Source organism: Cornus florida, unplaced genomic scaffold, assembly GCF_030987335.1.
Source record: "Cornus florida cultivar Cherokee Brave unplaced genomic scaffold, ASM3098733v1 CherokeeBrave_3.0.0_Hap2_Chr11, whole genome shotgun sequence".
NCBI classification, from domain to species: Eukaryota; Viridiplantae; Streptophyta; class Magnoliopsida; order Cornales; family Cornaceae; genus Cornus; species Cornus florida.
Window position 1 is genome coordinate 54,142,880 of NW_026775581.1, and position 17,740 is coordinate 54,160,619.

The 17,740-nt window shown below is 33.6% G+C and overlaps 1 protein-coding gene and 1 pseudogene across 1 annotated transcript; both read left to right on the plus strand.

Moving 5' to 3' along the window:
- The first annotated feature begins 664 nt into the window (after nt 1-664).
- On the plus strand, nt 665-9,068 carry LOC132284502 (uncharacterized). Its single transcript, XM_059786614.1, has 2 exons — nt 665-996; nt 8,357-9,068. Exons 1-2 carry the CDS (start codon nt 835-837, stop codon nt 8,906-8,908), a joined length of 714 nt encoding a protein of 237 aa, XP_059642597.1. The 5' UTR covers nt 665-834; the 3' UTR covers nt 8,909-9,068.
- A 4,549-nt stretch (nt 9,069-13,617) lies between these two features.
- LOC132285321 (uncharacterized) lies at nt 13,618-17,215 on the plus strand (annotated as a pseudogene).
- Nucleotides 17,216-17,740: the final 525 nt, after the last annotated feature.

A 17,740-nucleotide genomic window follows, 5' to 3' on the forward strand; every position in this document is an offset into this window, starting at 1 on the left:
GAGATTTTATAGTCGTCAATTAAGTTACTTTCGTTTAGATTATATATAAATTATGTTTTGTTAAATGCTAATTGAAGAAAGTGATTTTTTTTTTTTTTTTTTGGGAGTATAGATTTTATACCATACATACTATATTATTTTTATTTTTATCTATACTAAAAAAAGTTTCCAAAAAATTAGGGGCCATGGCCACCCCTTGGATCTGCCCCTGCGTGGAACGATCTCCTCAATTTATCAAGAACCGGTATCAACAAACTGCAAGATTTTAATTTCCAATGCACACCCTGTCTACCGTGTAAATATTGGATACGCTAGCATGCCAAGTTATTGATATACTCCGTCAATAAAAATCAATATAGAAATAAATTGGGAGTAATTTTCAAAACAATTGGAACTAATTTAATAAAATGATGTATTTTTACCGGGGCACGAATATTTTCTCGTAAGTACTCTCCATAAATCTTTAGTCTTTGTTTCTTCTCAATATTATCACCACGTTTGCAAGGAATATATTTTTCTTTCCATATGGTTTAGTTGTTTGTATGGTTAAACAAACTGGAAAAAAAAGTTTGTTGCTTGTAATAAAGTTTTGACTCTTGTGTCTATTTGTCGTAGTGTCTCACCCTCCGCGCATTATTTATGCCACTTTCCGCGCATTATGTAGCTTCGCTGCAGCCTATCTGTTGGGTGGCTTTGTATAATATATATATACATGGAGAGATAGAGTGCCTATATAATATATATACATACATAGACAGATAGAGAGCCTTGAAAAAGAGAGGGAGAGGGGGAGAGAGAGGGGGCAATTGAGTGGTAGAAAGTGGCGGTGGATACATGGAGGAATACAAGTTGGACTTTGTACTGATACCATTAGGTTTGATGGTGTTTTGTATATACCACGCTTGGCTTCTCTTCACCATTCTACGCTATCCCAGACGAACCGTCATCGGTATCAATTCTGAGAGTCGCTACCAATGGGTCTTCTCCATGATGTCTGTTAGTATCTTCCCAATCTCTCTCTCTCTCTCTCTCTCTCTCTCTCTCTCCCTATATATATATATGCTTACGCACAATGTATTTGTTCTGCTCTAATTATGGGGTAGAACCATTTCTTGGTCAAAATTCAATTGGTTGTCGACACTTAATAAATTCCTTTATTTTAGTAGTCTTAATTTATGTTATTTAAAGAATCTTAAGCCCCCTTTTTCGCTTTTTTGAGCTACCCATTATCTAATAAGCGAGGACCTGCAAACAAAATGACATCCCCAAATGTTTGAAAATGTTTATAATGAATGACTGATAAGAATCTTTGTGTATCTCCAAATTTGTTGTAGGGAATTTGAAGTGCAATTTTGTACGGATGTGTACCGATGTTTTGTGTCTGACAATTTCAAATGCATTTACTATATCAGAAACGAAATTCTTTAAGACTCTTATCAAATGATTTCCTTATTATGACTCGGCTGTGAAATAGTATAGTTTATGGTGACTAGTTGTAATGTCATGTTTCATATTGCTAAGGAAATTTGGGATGGCTTTGTGGTCAACCGGTCTGCAAGGGTGGGTCTGATTTTATAAGTTCAGTGTTGTAGTTTTTCCACTTAAAATGTAGTGAAAAGTGTCATCCTTTTTTTTGTTTTTATTTTTATTTTTTTTGTTGTACAAAGTGTGGCTCCAAGTCCTTGCAGTGTAGTTTAATTTCATAGATAGTAATTGTCATGGTATTAGATTAGTGATCTTAAACTACGGCTGGCTTTATAGATATGGAGACCTAAGACAAAAATTGGTACCTCCATCATCACCATCACACCACCTTAAGTAGTTCTTTCAACTCTCCATAGAGAAGTTTGTTGAGTTTTTGTTTTCTTTGAGGGTTTAGAGGCCCTTTTTGTAGCTTTTGTGGTACGCGTTCCCCTTTTGAATGCTCTTTAATATATTATTTACTTATATATATAAAAAAAAAAGTTGTTCTTTTGACTCCAAAAAGTCCCTACTGCTACTACAGTGTTTGTTAGTTATTTACACATCACACTGTAAACACATTCTATACACTCCTATAACATTGACAATTTTTTTCCATCACTCCCACCACATATTTGTCCAGGCGGGCACATAACATCCCTCACTACCCTCCAGCCAAACACCCCACCTACTAGAAAAGTAATTGTAGACATTGATGCATAACAGACACATGAACAGGCAAACAAACTATCACAAATCATATATATACACCACTCATCCAAACATCTATCAACAACCATGACACCGTATCATGTTCCACTAATATCACTTTTTCTTTGCCATTCTTAAGTAGGATAATGGGAATGTCATGCAATTCATATAACCAACCCCAAGTAGTTGGGAAAAAGACTTCTTGTTGTTGTATTCTTAAGGATAATGGGAAGTTTTCTCAACAACAGTACTGACACAAATATGGTTTATGAAAGAGACAACTAACTATTTTTGAATACTGATAACTCCAACTTCACCTTTTTTGCGATTGTAATGGTATTTTTAAGAGTTTTGTGTTTGTGGAACTGGGTTATAAAATTTATCTCTGTTAAACAGACGCAGAGGGGAATGAACAGGTCTATTTATTATTCTTTTGATTGGTTTTAACTTTGGTTATTACCAAGTTGATAACTTAATCAATTTAATTAATCATTCAATCAAACATGCAATGAATGCAATAAATTAAAAGTTGCTACTGTTACTCAGCCTAGAGCCTTGACCAGGAGGTAATGTGATGCAAGTCTGACACTCATATTGGAAGGGACTGAACTCCTCAACTTGTTAGGAATAGGGGCTTACGGTCCATGCATTAAAGCGCTTATTTTGGTCTGAAAAAGCGCCCGTTTAACAATGATTTGAGAAGATTACAAAACAGACTCTTTTAATCTTGTATTCTCCCCAAATTAAAGAACCTCAATAGTAGGATTCGCTGACCAGAGACAATCTAACCTTATTCTTCCCTATCCAACAATAAAGCAAAGAGCAAGGAGTAGTCCCTGTGGGGCAACCAGCCAGCAACGGATAGGGCTAAGAATCCAGAACTGCTCTACACCAGTCATTGATTAAAGTGCCTTCGAAATCACCAGTTGTTGCTTTAAATAATAATAAAATGATGAGGACCTCCTGACAGAGCAACAAATTTGCTATTAATGTACTTTCAAGAACTTGTATGCACGAAGACCAAAGTTTTATCCATTTGTAGATGAAACTTTAGTAGCACTCAGGCCTAGAGGGAAATTTGCGCATTACATTTATGTATAACTTCCAGAAGGTTAGCACTACTTGATTATCAAAGATGGATTGGTTGAATTTGTAGCCATTTAGGTTGAAATCCATGGTACTTACGATAGGTCAATTAGCTAGGAGGAAATGTAAAGAATGAGCATTGTTGAAACTTGAACCAAATTAACCAATCATGCTGGAAAATCAACCGGCCAAAATGACCATGACCATGAACCATATGATAAGTTTCTTCCTTGACTGAATCTGTAATCTTCATCAGCAAAATCATTTCATTTTTTCATATTTATTGAATTGGAGGTTTCTAGGCCTCTATATACATAGAGTAATGCTACTGGAGATGAATTAAGAAACTTTTAGACACTGATATCAGTTGATTTTATCCCCTAAAATCTTCAGCAATTTCATCCTTTGAAGGCTGAACTGCTGTTCTGATCATTATGTTTCTTTTTCCCTCTATATATACATACATATATACACAGAAGGTTTGATATATATGATCTGTTTTGAATTATCTTGACTTCTATGCAATCTATACACAATATATATAGGTTTATACACTGCTTATGCTGAATTTTTGTTGATGCATATGTAATTCCTCTTGGACATAATTTTGGACTTATAATTGTTTTTCTTCTTTCTAAGTACACAAAGAATTAATCCTCTAGATTGGTTTTTCTCTGAGAATTATTGTTTGTTGATTTCTAATTTAGATTGTGTTTATGCCTTATTATGTTATTTGATTTAGCGTGCCTTAATTAATCTTCCAGATAGGGTTTTCCTTGAGAATTATTATTGCCTTTAGCATTTTGAGTACTCTGTTGAATTCTCATTTAGATTGTGTTTCTCTGTTGAATTCTCATTTAGATTGTGTTTATTCCATATTATGTCATTTGATTTAGCTTGCCTTTTTTGCTTCCCAATTTGGACCAGAGCCTTACAGATTCTTATTCATCTTGATACAGTGATTTACCATATTCCAATTAGAGAGAAATTTGACATAATTAAATCTTAATGATAAATTCTCAGTATAATAGTAAAAATAAAGTAATAAAACAGATTAAGTCAGATTTTTAACATGGAATATAGGGAGGTTAATTGGCAAGTGTAATGAACTTATGGATTGATTGAAAAGGAAGAAAATAAACATAGCATGTTTACAAGAAACAAAATTAAAGGAGAAAAGGCTTGGGAGATTGGAGAAGGATACAAACATTTCTATTTGGATGTTAAGGATAGTCATAAAACTGGGGTAGGTATAGTCGTAGATAAATACAATATCTGGGGAAACTAATGAGTTTCTTATAAAGGCGGGGCTGCACCAAGATCAGTTCTTAGTCATAAAACTGGGGTAGGTATAGTCGTAGATAGATACAATATCTGGAGAAACTAATGAGTTTCTTATAAAGGCGGGACTGCACCAAGATCAATTCTTATATATTTAAGTTACGCCCTCTCTAACAGCTTTAGCTTTTGGAGTAGATTGTAGTTAACATGGATAAATTCATTAGAAACAGAATGAATTAAGAATGAGTAAGATTTTAAAAAAAAAATAATGGAATGTAAATTTAACAAAGTCTTGGCTAGTGATAACAGAACAATAACAATTAAAAATCAGGGTGTGTTCGGCTGCATGGAATTGGAGCCTTGAAATTGGAATTAGTGGAATTTGAGAAAAAACAACTTTCAATTTTCTTAGTTGTTTTTTCTCAAATTCCACTAATTCCAATTCCAAGGCTCCAATTCCATGCAGCCGAACACACCCTCGAAGAATTTCTCAAAATAGTCATTTTAGAGACTTAGGATCAATACTACAAATCGATGAGGAGATAGATGATCTGTCCTCCCTAACGGGGAGGTTGAGAGTTTGATTCCCACCAAGGACACATTGTGGATAATTTGTGCGTTTGTTTGCTTCAACTTCCAAAAAAAAAAAAAAAAACCAAGATTGGAGTAGGATGGAGAAAATGGAGATTGAGTAGTAGTATCCTATATGATTAAAAAAATACTAAATAAGTTAGAAGGAAAAATTTATAGAATGGTAACTAGTCTACCTATCTTGTATGGGGGAAGATGCTAGGCTCTATCGAATAAGAGACTATTGCAAAGATAATATTTTGAGGCAAACGTAATGGTTTAAGGAGGTTTTGTGCTCTGGCCATTGTACTTGTAATAATTTTTTAGTGTGTTGGATTTCCGTATTATCTAAATTAAAAAGGGTTTTCAGAAGGAAAGGGAAGAGAAGTAACGAACCAATGTGGAATTTTTGTACTCGCATTGATGATGGTAAAATGTTAGTAAGGCTAGAATGAATATACATTGTATTGTTTTGCTAATAATATAAGGATGGTGTTACTCGGTTGAACACTAAATCGTCAAAACTCAAAACAACTTCTCGTTGTTTAGAAGTTGCTGAAGATGTAGATTAATTCTTTAATTTATTAAATTGAAAAAGCAGAATGGAAATGAATTTTGTGAAAATCAGTGGTGTCAAAAAGGGTCTATGGATAACTACGTTACAAAAGGAAATGGAATGTGTGAACAATAGAGAAAAACATTTAAGGAGATAGTCAAGAAGCAGCAGCAGGTAATTTAAGATGTTCATAGATTGTATGACATTAATACTGATGCACAACAGTAAGAACATATTCATACAAGTGTGCTGGTTTATAGGTACATCAGTTTTAACGATCAGTACTGGTTTTTCTAGTATGATGAATTATCTCTTTCACAGAATGTGCCTTTTCTTTGCCCCATCTTATTTTCATTCATTTGAATACTGTGTTTCATGAGGAAGTTTGTTAATTCTTTGAGCAAAACATGAATTCTGCGCACTCTCACGAGTCAAAAAAAAAAAAAAAAAAAATATTTTAAAAATAAGTAGTAGTCTTGTGCCCATAGTTCCATTGCTTGTTATGCTTCATTATGACTAGCGAGAACTTCAAATTGCTCTAATTTATGGAAATTACATAATGAAATGCAGCAGATTCATCATTTCGTGACAGGAAACCTTATTATCAAATTGAGGGTCACAAAGAGAAGTATAGTAGAATGTAAAATCTCTTATGCATGTCATATATGCAAGTGTACATTATGTGGAAATTATCGGTATTTTAATGTTCTTTTGTTTTTGAACCTGCTCTTGATATTCTGTAATATATCACAGTGGAGAATCAATTTGATGGGAGGTGAATAATTCAAATTCTAAGTACAATACACGCAATTGTGTTTTCCTGACTCTTAAAGAAGATATTTATTCAGCTCTTCTATCACATCCACCAGCTTCTAATGGTCTCTCTTTAGCTAATTTCAATTTCTGTTTTCCTTGTGTAAATCACTTTCATACGAACACATTTTTCTTGTTTTTCTTGTTCTTTGACCACCTTTTGTCCGTTTTAAATTCTTGATATATCATGTCTGTTATCTTTCTTGCTTCTGGGCTTCGCCATATGAATCTATTGCTCAGCTGGTTCTTGCTGTATGTCAAAACTTTGATTGTGTAATAAAGCCTAATGCGTCCTTCATTAGAACTAAAGAAATTCCTTGCAATGCCATTTTACATGTGATCTCAACCAGGAATGATCTATCATCTATATAGACCAATTATCCAATTATTCCCTCAACTTTCTAGGCTATCTTTCAACCCCAATGTGCATGGAAGAACCCCTTAATAATCAATACTTGCACGACCCTTTTCCCCTGAAAGTGAAATTGGGGCCCACTAAAAACAACTGTTATGTACGACAAACATAGCTAATCACGGATGACTTACAGGATATTTTCTTCTTTTTTTTTTTTTTTTTTTTTTTTTTTTTCAGTCATTTATAATAAAGGTGTTAGAGAATATAATTATAGGAGCTATTTAAGCTCTTGACAGAATATTGATAGAAGTGATTCATGGGAGAGATTTTAGGAATCCTGCATTAATATAATTCTCATATCACATGTTTGTATTCTTTCACCTATAAATAATCATTGTAAACAAAATTAAGAGATTAATGATAGAGAATTAGCCCTTTGGGCTTTGTGTGCCATGGATGTAGGCCATAGTGGCCGAACCACATTATATTCATGTTCAATTTCTCTCTTCAATTTTATTTTTCTTAACATGGTATCAAAGCATCTGATTGGGACCTAACAAAGAGTATTTGCACCATTCTCTCAGTCATTGTATCTAGACTTGTTCGGCTCTTCTCGTCTTGATTGAAATTTGTGATCTCCTCGTCTTGAATATCTTGCTCGAATTTTATGCCTTTGTGACCATATTAGTCAGAGGGAACCTTTACACCAAATCTTATCATCTATTGTTGTTATCTCGTTATTGCTGCAGAGTTATTTTTGGTATGCTTAAATGCATATTGTTGGTGATATGCCACATTTTCTGATCAAGTATTACGGATCATGTTCTTTACTCTTGCAGACCGTAGTTATAGTTCAGTCAACAACAATTTGTCCCAAGAAGTTTGTATTTAATTTCAAGTTGGACACTTGCATTAATATCTCTGTGTACTAACTTGAGAGGGAGTGTTGGAGAATATCATCATAGTAGCTATGTAAGCCTTGACACAATATGGATAGTAGTAATTCATTGGAGCTATTTTAGGAATCCTTCATCAATATAATTCTCATATTTTTCACCTGTTTGTATTCTTTCACCCATAAATAGAGGTGTGGTCATTGTAAACAAAATTACGAGAGCATTTAATAAAAGAGAAGTAGCCATTTGGGCTTTGTGTGACGGGAGATTCTTGTGTTGTTCATGTTCAATCTCTCTCTTCAATTTTATTTTTCTTAACAAAAGGATCTGAATGGTGTTGGATTTCTTTACATTGCCATGAAAATTTTGGCTGGTTGTGGATCTTCATTTTGAACATGCAGATCTGTTATAGCTTAAAAAGGAAAATATGGTTTTTCTTTCTTTTTCATAAATCTGGATGTATGTGCGAAAAGTTCATTAATCATTTCATAGTTTCTAGCATCATTTTTGTGTTTTCTAGTGAGGAAAATTCAATATGTCAATGAAAAATAAATAGTTTATAGTTTCATTTATAACAATAACATTTGTGCTTAATCTTTGAAAATTAACCTTCTTGTACTTTTCCAGGATCCACTAAAAAATGGAGTTTTGGCAGTTCAAACTATACGCAACAATATAATGGCGTCTACACTTTTGGCATCAACAGCAATCACTCTCAGTTCATTGATCGGTGTTTTCGTGAGCAACACATCGAACTCGGCCTCTGCATCATCAGAATTAATTTACGGCAACAAAACTCCCCTCATGTCTTCAGTCAAGTACTTTACTATCTTGCTCTGCTTCCTCGTCGCCTTTGTTTGCAATGTGCAGTCTATTAGGTACTATGCCCATGTTAGCTTCTTGGCTACCTTGCCCACATTACAAGATAAAAGAGAATCTATCGAGTATGTTGCGAGAAACTTGAACAGGGGTAGCTTGTTTTGGTCACTTGGACTGCGAGCATTTTACTTGTCATTCCCTCTCTTCCTCTGGATTTTCGGGCCGATTCCCATGTTCGTTTGTTGCTGCTTAATGTCATTTGTGCTGTACTTCTTGGACACAACTTCCAGCTTTACAAGGCATCTTCACATTCACTCTATGAAAGGTGAAAAAACCGAGGATGTTGAGATTGGAAGCTGAAAGGCCCTTATAGATTTATAAAAAGCTACCCTTCAATTAAGAGTATTATTTTGGAAAGAGAGATTCTTGTATTTATGACACGGATAGAAGTTGTTTGTAAATTTGTCCTTGGGTCTTAAACTGCCTTCTTAGTAGCACATAATGTGTGTGTTCTCATGCATGCTCGTGTCTCCTTAAAAGATGACCCCACTGTGTGTGTGTGTGTGTGTTTTTATTCTCTTGAATTTTAAGTTTTTAACATTTGGGTAGGCGAGGGGAGTAGTTTGAGGTCCTTCTGTAATTTTCTTCACGTCTTGTGGTGCTGAAAGTACTGGGGATGTTCGACTCTGATAGTGTGGTATTCTTTTGATACCAACTAGTTTACGGTTGATGTGAATAGCAGAATTACAAGTTGGACAGCTAGAGCTCTTTGTTTTGCTGGAAGATCGCAACTGATCCAAGCCACTCTCTTTAGTATGCATATTTAGTGGACCAATTTGCTCATCGTACCGGCAAAAGTTTGTGACAAAATGAATCAAATCATGTAGAGATTCTTGTGGGCAGGTAATGCTATGGCAAAATATAGAGCAAAGATTGAATGGGAACAGGTAGGTATGCAGTCTCAAGCATGCAGGAGGACTGGGCATTCATGATATTCAGCTGTGGAATAAGGCATCATCCATATTATTCTGAGGAAGGAATGGACACAACTAGTGAACTTGATCAAGCATTTGGAAAATTCCAATACTAAGTGACTGCTTATGGTTTTGGAGAAAATTACTCCAAACCAGGCACCTACCACAACCAATGATTAACCGCACCATCAACAATGATTTTCTTTGACAACTGTGGGCCCCTTTATAAGGTATTCTCTAATTCTCACCTAGACAAGGCTGGATGATCAACGAGCATTGGAAAATGTATCATCTTTACTCAGCAACAACCCAGTGGACATCACATGGCCTAGAAACATTACAAATAGTGGGAACAGGAGTGAGAACGAACGCATTTGCCAAATCAACGGCAAATGTTGAAAAGAATTATGTAACTTAGGTTCCACTAATGTGGATATTCAAAAACCATATGGATTGACTTAAACAAACCCAAACACGTGCGCCAAATTATGTGATTGCTTGTGAATAATTGATATCATGGAATATCTTATGCTTCTGAGTACATCATCAATCATGCAATAATAATAATAAGTAATTTAAAGTGCATTAATAAAAGTAAGATAATCCACGATCATGCACACCAGATGTTAACGTGGAAAGATCACCAAACCTAACCAGCTGCTAAATCAATCTACTAAATATGAAGAAAGAGATGTACTTAAAACCTAAGTCTAATCACTATTCTTCATCCAAACTCTCTTAGTTGATCTCCATACAACAAGACGCTTAATCCTCAGTACCGTCCAAGGCTATTCTCTCATCTATCTACGGCATTCAGTGAGCGATACACAGAAGAACACAATGTTAGATACAAAACATGGACTCTATATCAAAAGTCTGAATATTTGATTAATGTATGATTTGTTCTGAAATTAGGTGTTAGGATCATATCAAATCTGATTAGAAAAAGATACATCCTCTTAATTTGAATTGATAAATTGTGGAAAAATATACATCTTCCTAATTCGAATTGATAAATCGGTTTTATGTGAATGGAGACGTGGAGCATGTGACAGCACCCTACAATTGAAATGAATCAAAAGAGTGTTGAAAATTCTTAGAGGTGGAAATTGTTGTATGGTGTTGTATTTAGGTATTTGTTGGGATGACAAGTATAATTCCACGCATTAAGTCCATGCAGAGACTTTTGGGGTTCCCATGACTCCATGAGTTACGAGATGGGAGATAGATACTTGGATGCCATAACGAATTTACCATGTCTAAATTAAGGGGTCCACTCCACGATGAGAAAGAGTCAACGATTTGGACACCCATTGATTTTTTATTTTATTTTATTTTTTATTTTTATTTTTTGCAATAAAAATCAACTACTAATAATAGCAAATTCAAACTGAACTTTTAACAAAAAATTTTCTCCAACAGTAAATAGCATTATATATAAAAATTACCCACCTAAATTTCAATCCTCAGTGTCAAGTCAGTTATATATATATATATATTTTAAGTAATCAGAGTATTAAGAAATTTGCCCGACTAAAATAGTGATATAAGGAAAAAAAAGGATAATAGAAAGGATGAGTCATCTTTTACAAATTTTTATCTGCACCAAGTTAGTCTATTATAGAAATTTTAAATTACTACATTACTCTTCATAAATATTTAATAAATCCCATAAATAAAGTAAGGGATGGTTTTAATGGTAAAAATAATTTAAAACTTTATCTTTCCTTTTGTTTGATCAAATTAAATTGTTAGTTTTTTTTATTCTTTCCCATCTAACCGAACAAAAAGAGAGAAACCCCATTTCTCCTTAGGATTGTCTCAATCATCTTTTTTTTTTTCTCCTTAACACTCAATTTTTTTCCTTCCTACCGAATGGAGCATTATAAGAGTTACGACCGCGAACATAATTTGAGCCTTATCCGATTTGTGTGGATCGCTTTGCTTGGATTCGTTAAAATATAATTAAAACGATTGCGTGCGAAATGATCGTCAATAAACTATACTACTTTAATCTAGACAAACGTAATAGATGAAATTGTTATTTTTACTTGTTTAATGGGCTGCTCAATTCTCGATCTAATAGATATAATTAAATAAAATATATTTTAATATATTCACACCCTTACCCTCATACTCTTCCAATTACGAGTATTACACAGCAATGATGCATTCTCTTACTTGCACGGGGAGCCAGGGATTTTGAATTGGGGGGCCAAATTAAAGTTGTGTAACTAAAATTTGAAAACAGTATAAATCAATTGTAATATAATTTTTCTTCCAATATTAGTCTTGGTATATGCACAGAGGGAAATATAATTCAAAAATTAGAAAATTGCAATTGAAATAAAAAGAGATGAAAATTTGATATAGAAAAAGAAAATACATAGAGAAGAAAAAATGATAAGTTATATGTAATAAGTGAAGTTGTAAAGCGAAACTATTCTTAATTAAAATTTTAATTTTTCTCGGGTAAATGTTTCAATTTTCTAAAAATTCAAATTTTGAAAGAACAAAATAAAAGTACTTCGATTACAGTTTGAGAAAGATATTTAATTATTAACTTGATGAGAGACTAATGATAAAAAGTATCATTTTAAACAAAACTCCGCACATTTTTATAAAACAGTAGTATTAGGAACAAAATATAAAATACTTTAATAAATTATATAAGGAGTAATTATTGAATTTTTTATTTAACCAGTGACACCTAAAAATATTAGCTTATATAATATTATTTGTTGTTATTGACATTTTTGTCATTTTTGTATAATAGCACTTCAATTTTCCCTTCTTCCTAGCTTCAAATACTCGCATATGAATATTATTAAAGGCTAAAACGATTCAAGTTAAAATTTAATTTTGAAAATTATAATTAAAATATGTTCCAAGCTAACTATTTTTATTTATCTATTTATTTTTTGCCAAAAAAATGTTTTGAAAAATTTTGGAGGGGCCCAATTGAATTTTTTTTTCCCAATAAATTGCACAATGTAATAACGCGGATATAGTGTGTGAAATTGTTAATATAAAGGGCACCAGATAGAGGTGGATCACAAAATGTACGTGGCCATGATCATGATCCTGTTGTGGGCCTGGTCTGGGTTTTATGGATCTAAAGCTATAAGTGGATCTAAACTTTTACTGTTTGTTTTATGGTAAAAATAGTAGTTTTCCTAAAAGTACAGAGGTGGAGCTATAATTGTTGCCAACTGTCAGAATGAATATTGATGCAGGTCAGTTGAAAGCTAGTTCTGGAACCTTCTACGTACTTCTCGTCTTGATTTCCAGACAGCTCTCCTCTCTTCTTCATTCTTCTCTCTCTCTCTAAAAGTCCTACCACAACTCTCAAGCAGGACTCTAAGGCCAAAACCTCGTCCACACACCCAATCTGATAAGCATGGTTAGAAAAAACAATTCATAACTTGGAATAAGTAAAAGTATTGTAAAATATGGAAAAATTCTCCTGCAGTAAGTGTTGTTCACGTCACAATGCAAATATATACTTTCGATTCGGAAGCCCAATCCGGATAGAGCTCAAATTAAGTCTTCCTTTAACCTTGGATCACTGGCACTAGACTTCCAATCCATTAATCACGCTCAGCTGGCCCAGGACGTATTCAGCCCAAACTATTTGGGAGTAATTGAGTCGGAAGCCCAATCCTGGTAGAGCTCAAATTAAGTCTTCCTTTAACCTTGGATCACTGGCGCTAGACTTCCAATCCATTAATCACGCTCAGCCGGCCCAGGACGTATTCAGCCCAAATTATTTGGGAGTAATTGAGTCTTACTATGCAAAGGATCCTACATTAAAGTAAAATTTAAAAAAATAAAAAAAAATCTGATATAAAGATAATTGAAAAAGGTAGTAGCTTAATTGGTAAAACATTGTATAAAGAATTAATTAGAAGACAAGTAAAACGACTTTTACTATAATTCTATCATTTTTTTAATATATAAATAAAGGCCTAAATTTTTAATAAAGATCATCAAACAATATACTTTTAATAAAGATCATCAAACAATATAAGTTTTTATTTTTTCTCTAACTAATTCTTGTTACTTATTTTTTATTTATTTATTTATTTTATCTGTTGTATTATTTCTTTTAATTTTAGATTCTACAGTAGCAAAGTGAAGAGAAGAGAGGAAGATATGGGAGTGGATTATTATAAGATATTGGGGGTGGATAGGAAGGCCAAAGATGATGACTTAAAGGAAGCTTACAGAAAGCTGGCCACGAAGTGGCTTAAACAGATCTCTGAAGCCTATGAGGTATGTATGGGCACCAATGCATCATCAATTGCAAGATTACTACTTTTTAAAATTAAAATTGTATATATATATATATATATATAGAGTAGTGATCTCTTGCTCCCCATGGAGTAAGAAAATTCTTCCGCACTTTTTATAATAACCATTAGATTAAATCTAATGATCACATTCTAAACCTACCTATACGTTTTCCTTTTAATACAAAATCACTATCATTATTTATAGTTTCCAAATTTAATATTTACCAATACAATTAATTATAACAATAAAAAGTAAGTACTAAAAAAATAAAAATAGAAATCTCTTCACCTTTTGAAATCACGTCTCACCAATACTAAAGTTGACATTGTCTGTTTGAGTGTGCAAAATAAATTAAAATTTACACTATTGACATACAAAACAATGAAACATCGACTAAAAAATAAAATTAAAAATTAAAAATAAAATCTCTATTTTTTTATCCACTTGATCAACTTAGTGTAATCTATGATTTGCAAAAACTTCACCCATAAAAAATTTAATAGATTATAATTTAAATTATTGTATACCTCCCCAAATACATGTTATTTAAAACTAGAAATTCAATCTATTTTTCTGTCGCACAATATATTTTTTTCTAATTATATGAAATTTCATATTTCCTTTGTAAATTAGTTGTTTTTTTTAGTATTTTCTTTAATACTGGTATTATTATACTATCATTATTTTTATTTTTTTAGTACTTACCTTTTATTGTTATAATTAATTGTATTGGTAAATATTAAATTGAAAAGTAAAAATAATGATAGTGGTTTTATATTAAAAGGAAAATATTTAAGTGGGTTTGGAACGTGACCATTAGATTTAATATAAAAAGTGTAAAAGATTTTTCTATATATATATATATATATCTATATATATATATATATATATATATATATAGAGGAATTCCATCTCAAAATCCGATCTTGCTATATAGGTAGCTGTGATTGCCTCTTAATTTAGCTTTCTAAGATTGCCACCGAAATGATTTAATTTTAAAATTAATGGGTTTTTCTGTTTGAGATGTGAACTTTTTCAGGTTCTAAGTGATCCGCAGAAAAGAGCAATATATGACCAATATGGTGAAGACGGGCTAAAGGGTCAGGTGCCACCTCCACCAGATGGCGGCGTACCAGGCGGAGCTACCTATTTCTCAGCCGGAGACGGGCCGACTACATTTAGATTCAATCCTTGGAACCCAGATGACATATTTACGGAGCTTTTCGGTCCGTTTGGAGGAATGGGTGGTGGTGGAGGAATGGGTGGTGTTGGTGGTGGTGGTGGTGGTGGAGGACTGAGAGGGGAGTCCAGATTCTCAAGGGAGTTATTTGGCGATGATATTTTTGGGTCTTTTGGAGAAGGCGATGATATTTTTGGGTCTTTTGGAAAAAGAGGTGGAGGATCAACGCACATGCACCCACCTCCTCCTCGCAAAGCCCCTCCAATTGAGCAAACTGTGCCTTGTACCCTTGAACAGCTTTATAAGGGTACAACAAAGAAGATGAAGATCTCCAGAGAAATTGCCGATCCAAGTGGGTAAGTACTAACCTATCCTTCTGCTCTTTAACATTGTTTTGTTCTGAATTTTGATTCTTTTACTTTAATTTGCAAATTTAATCTTTGTTGTTTGATCAAATTATGTATTGATTTTTTCTTCCTTTTTCTTTTGACCTATTTTAATCCAGGGTGGTGTTTGTTTCAGTAATGAGGAATAAGAATTTGTTGTCTATTGTATATGTTACAAAAATGATTCTTAGTAGTATAAAATTTCGGATGGGAGGGGATGTGACCCAACAGTAGCTTACAATTTCAAGTATGCATGCATATTGCTTCAATGACTTTGTATTTACTGTGCCTATGTCAGATTTCTACACACTTGCACAGGGGCATTCCATGGTTGATAATGTGTGTGTGTGTATATATATATATATATATATATTTTGGAAATTTAGACTTCAGTATTATTTTACCTCATGTTGACCCCCATTTTCAATAAATATGATTTTTCAATCTGATATTGATAGCCTACTATGGTTTGGTTGTCTCAACAGCAGTGGAAGTGGAAGGACATCTAGATTCATTTTTCCCCTGGTGCTTCAACTTCATGCACAATTTTACATATTGTTGTTTGTTGCTGCTTGATTAAATTGTGCAAAACAAATACACCACTTCGTTTTGGGATTGGGATAGAGTAACCACATAAGCAAGCATTGTGTATAAATGTAGCATCGGAAAAAAAACTTTAGGCACTGAACTCTGAGCTTCAATTTATACCAAATTTTGTGCTTTTTATCAATTTTTTTGAGCATCTCTCTTCTCAGAAGCAGCAGCTTCTATATTTTGTTCCACCTATGGACTAAAATACTTTAAAAAATCTTATACATCACAATAAGGATGCCTCAAGTTAGGACTTCGGAGCAATGTTTCTTTGCGTTGCGTGTGAACTATTAGCTTTCCATAGTGATAAAAATTTTCCCTTAAAATGTATCAGGTGGTGATGCTGTCACTAATTTATTTATTACACTCAGAGACATTCAGCTGTATATGCATAAACTTACTAATAGAAGTTATCTAGAGTTCATACTTCATAGTGATGCACAGAAAAGCCTGTGTTTGTTGCATTTTGCTGGTATACCTTGTTTGGTTGCTATGATGCCCAACCATTTTTCTAACTTGTGTGTTCTTTTGTTGGTGCAGCAAGACCACGCCAGTGGAGGAGATTCTAACTATTAACATCAAACCTGGCTGGAAGAAAGGCACACAGATCACCTTCCCAGAGAAAGGTAATGAGCGGCCAAATGTAATACCTTCAGATCTTGTCTTTTTAGTCGACGAGAAACCTCACAGTGTTTCACTCGTGACGGTAATGACTTGGTTGCCACACTGAAGATACCTCTTGCTGAAGCTTTGACAGGCTCCACTGTCCATCTCACTACCCTTGATGGCAGGAGTTTAACCATTCCAATCAATAATGTGATTCATCCCAGTTACGAAGAGGTGGTTCCGAAAGAAGGGATGCCGGTCACAAATGATCCTTCAAATAAAGGAAATCTGAGAATCAAATTCAACATCAAGTTCCCGACAAGGCTGACTACGGAGCAGAATCAAATTATTGGCTCCCTGAGATGAAATTCCTGTGGTCATTTTGATAATTATTGAAGTTTGGGTTCAACAAATAACTATTGTGTCTAATGTTGGAAGGTAGTGATAGATGATGTGTATTTTTCCAACATGTATGCTATGTTTAAGATGTGTGAACCGTCCGTTATTAATGGTTGGTCTCTCAAATGCATGATTTTTATGGTGGTTCGTCTACCAGGACCTTCAAATTTGAACCCAGTTCAAAGTGTTCTAATGCGGTGATAATTGATTTTTTCATTGATTGAATAGAGCAAAACAGAGGAATTTTTTTTTTTTTTTTTTTGTTTTTCCTCCATTAATTGAATAGGGTATGACAGCAAAAATATGGTCTATGTATAACATTGCGTGATTTCATTAATTCAAAGTGGGGAGAGATCATTTTACTGGTATTGGTAGCCTGGTAAAAGAGCTCATGTTGTGTTTGGGAGTATATTTGGAATTTGAAAGAATATCTGGAATTTGAAGAGTTAAGGGAATTTAGTTTAAAGTTTTAATTAAATTTCTTTCAAAGCTGTCTTTGAAATGCGTTGCGTTGTAGGGATGTAGCATGACCATGAAAGAGCCCTGTTATGAACAAACCAAACCTCATAGAATAAACCCAACAAGTGTGATTTCTGAAAATATATATATTTTTACCTGATCCACTTTTTGGAGCACACTTCTGTTTCTCAACCCTAGCCCAGGATAGGCTGTTTTCGATTTCGAACTCAAGTCACAACTAAAATATTGGAAGAAAATTAGAATTCTTAAACTGCATTGCAACCACCAAATTATTATCATA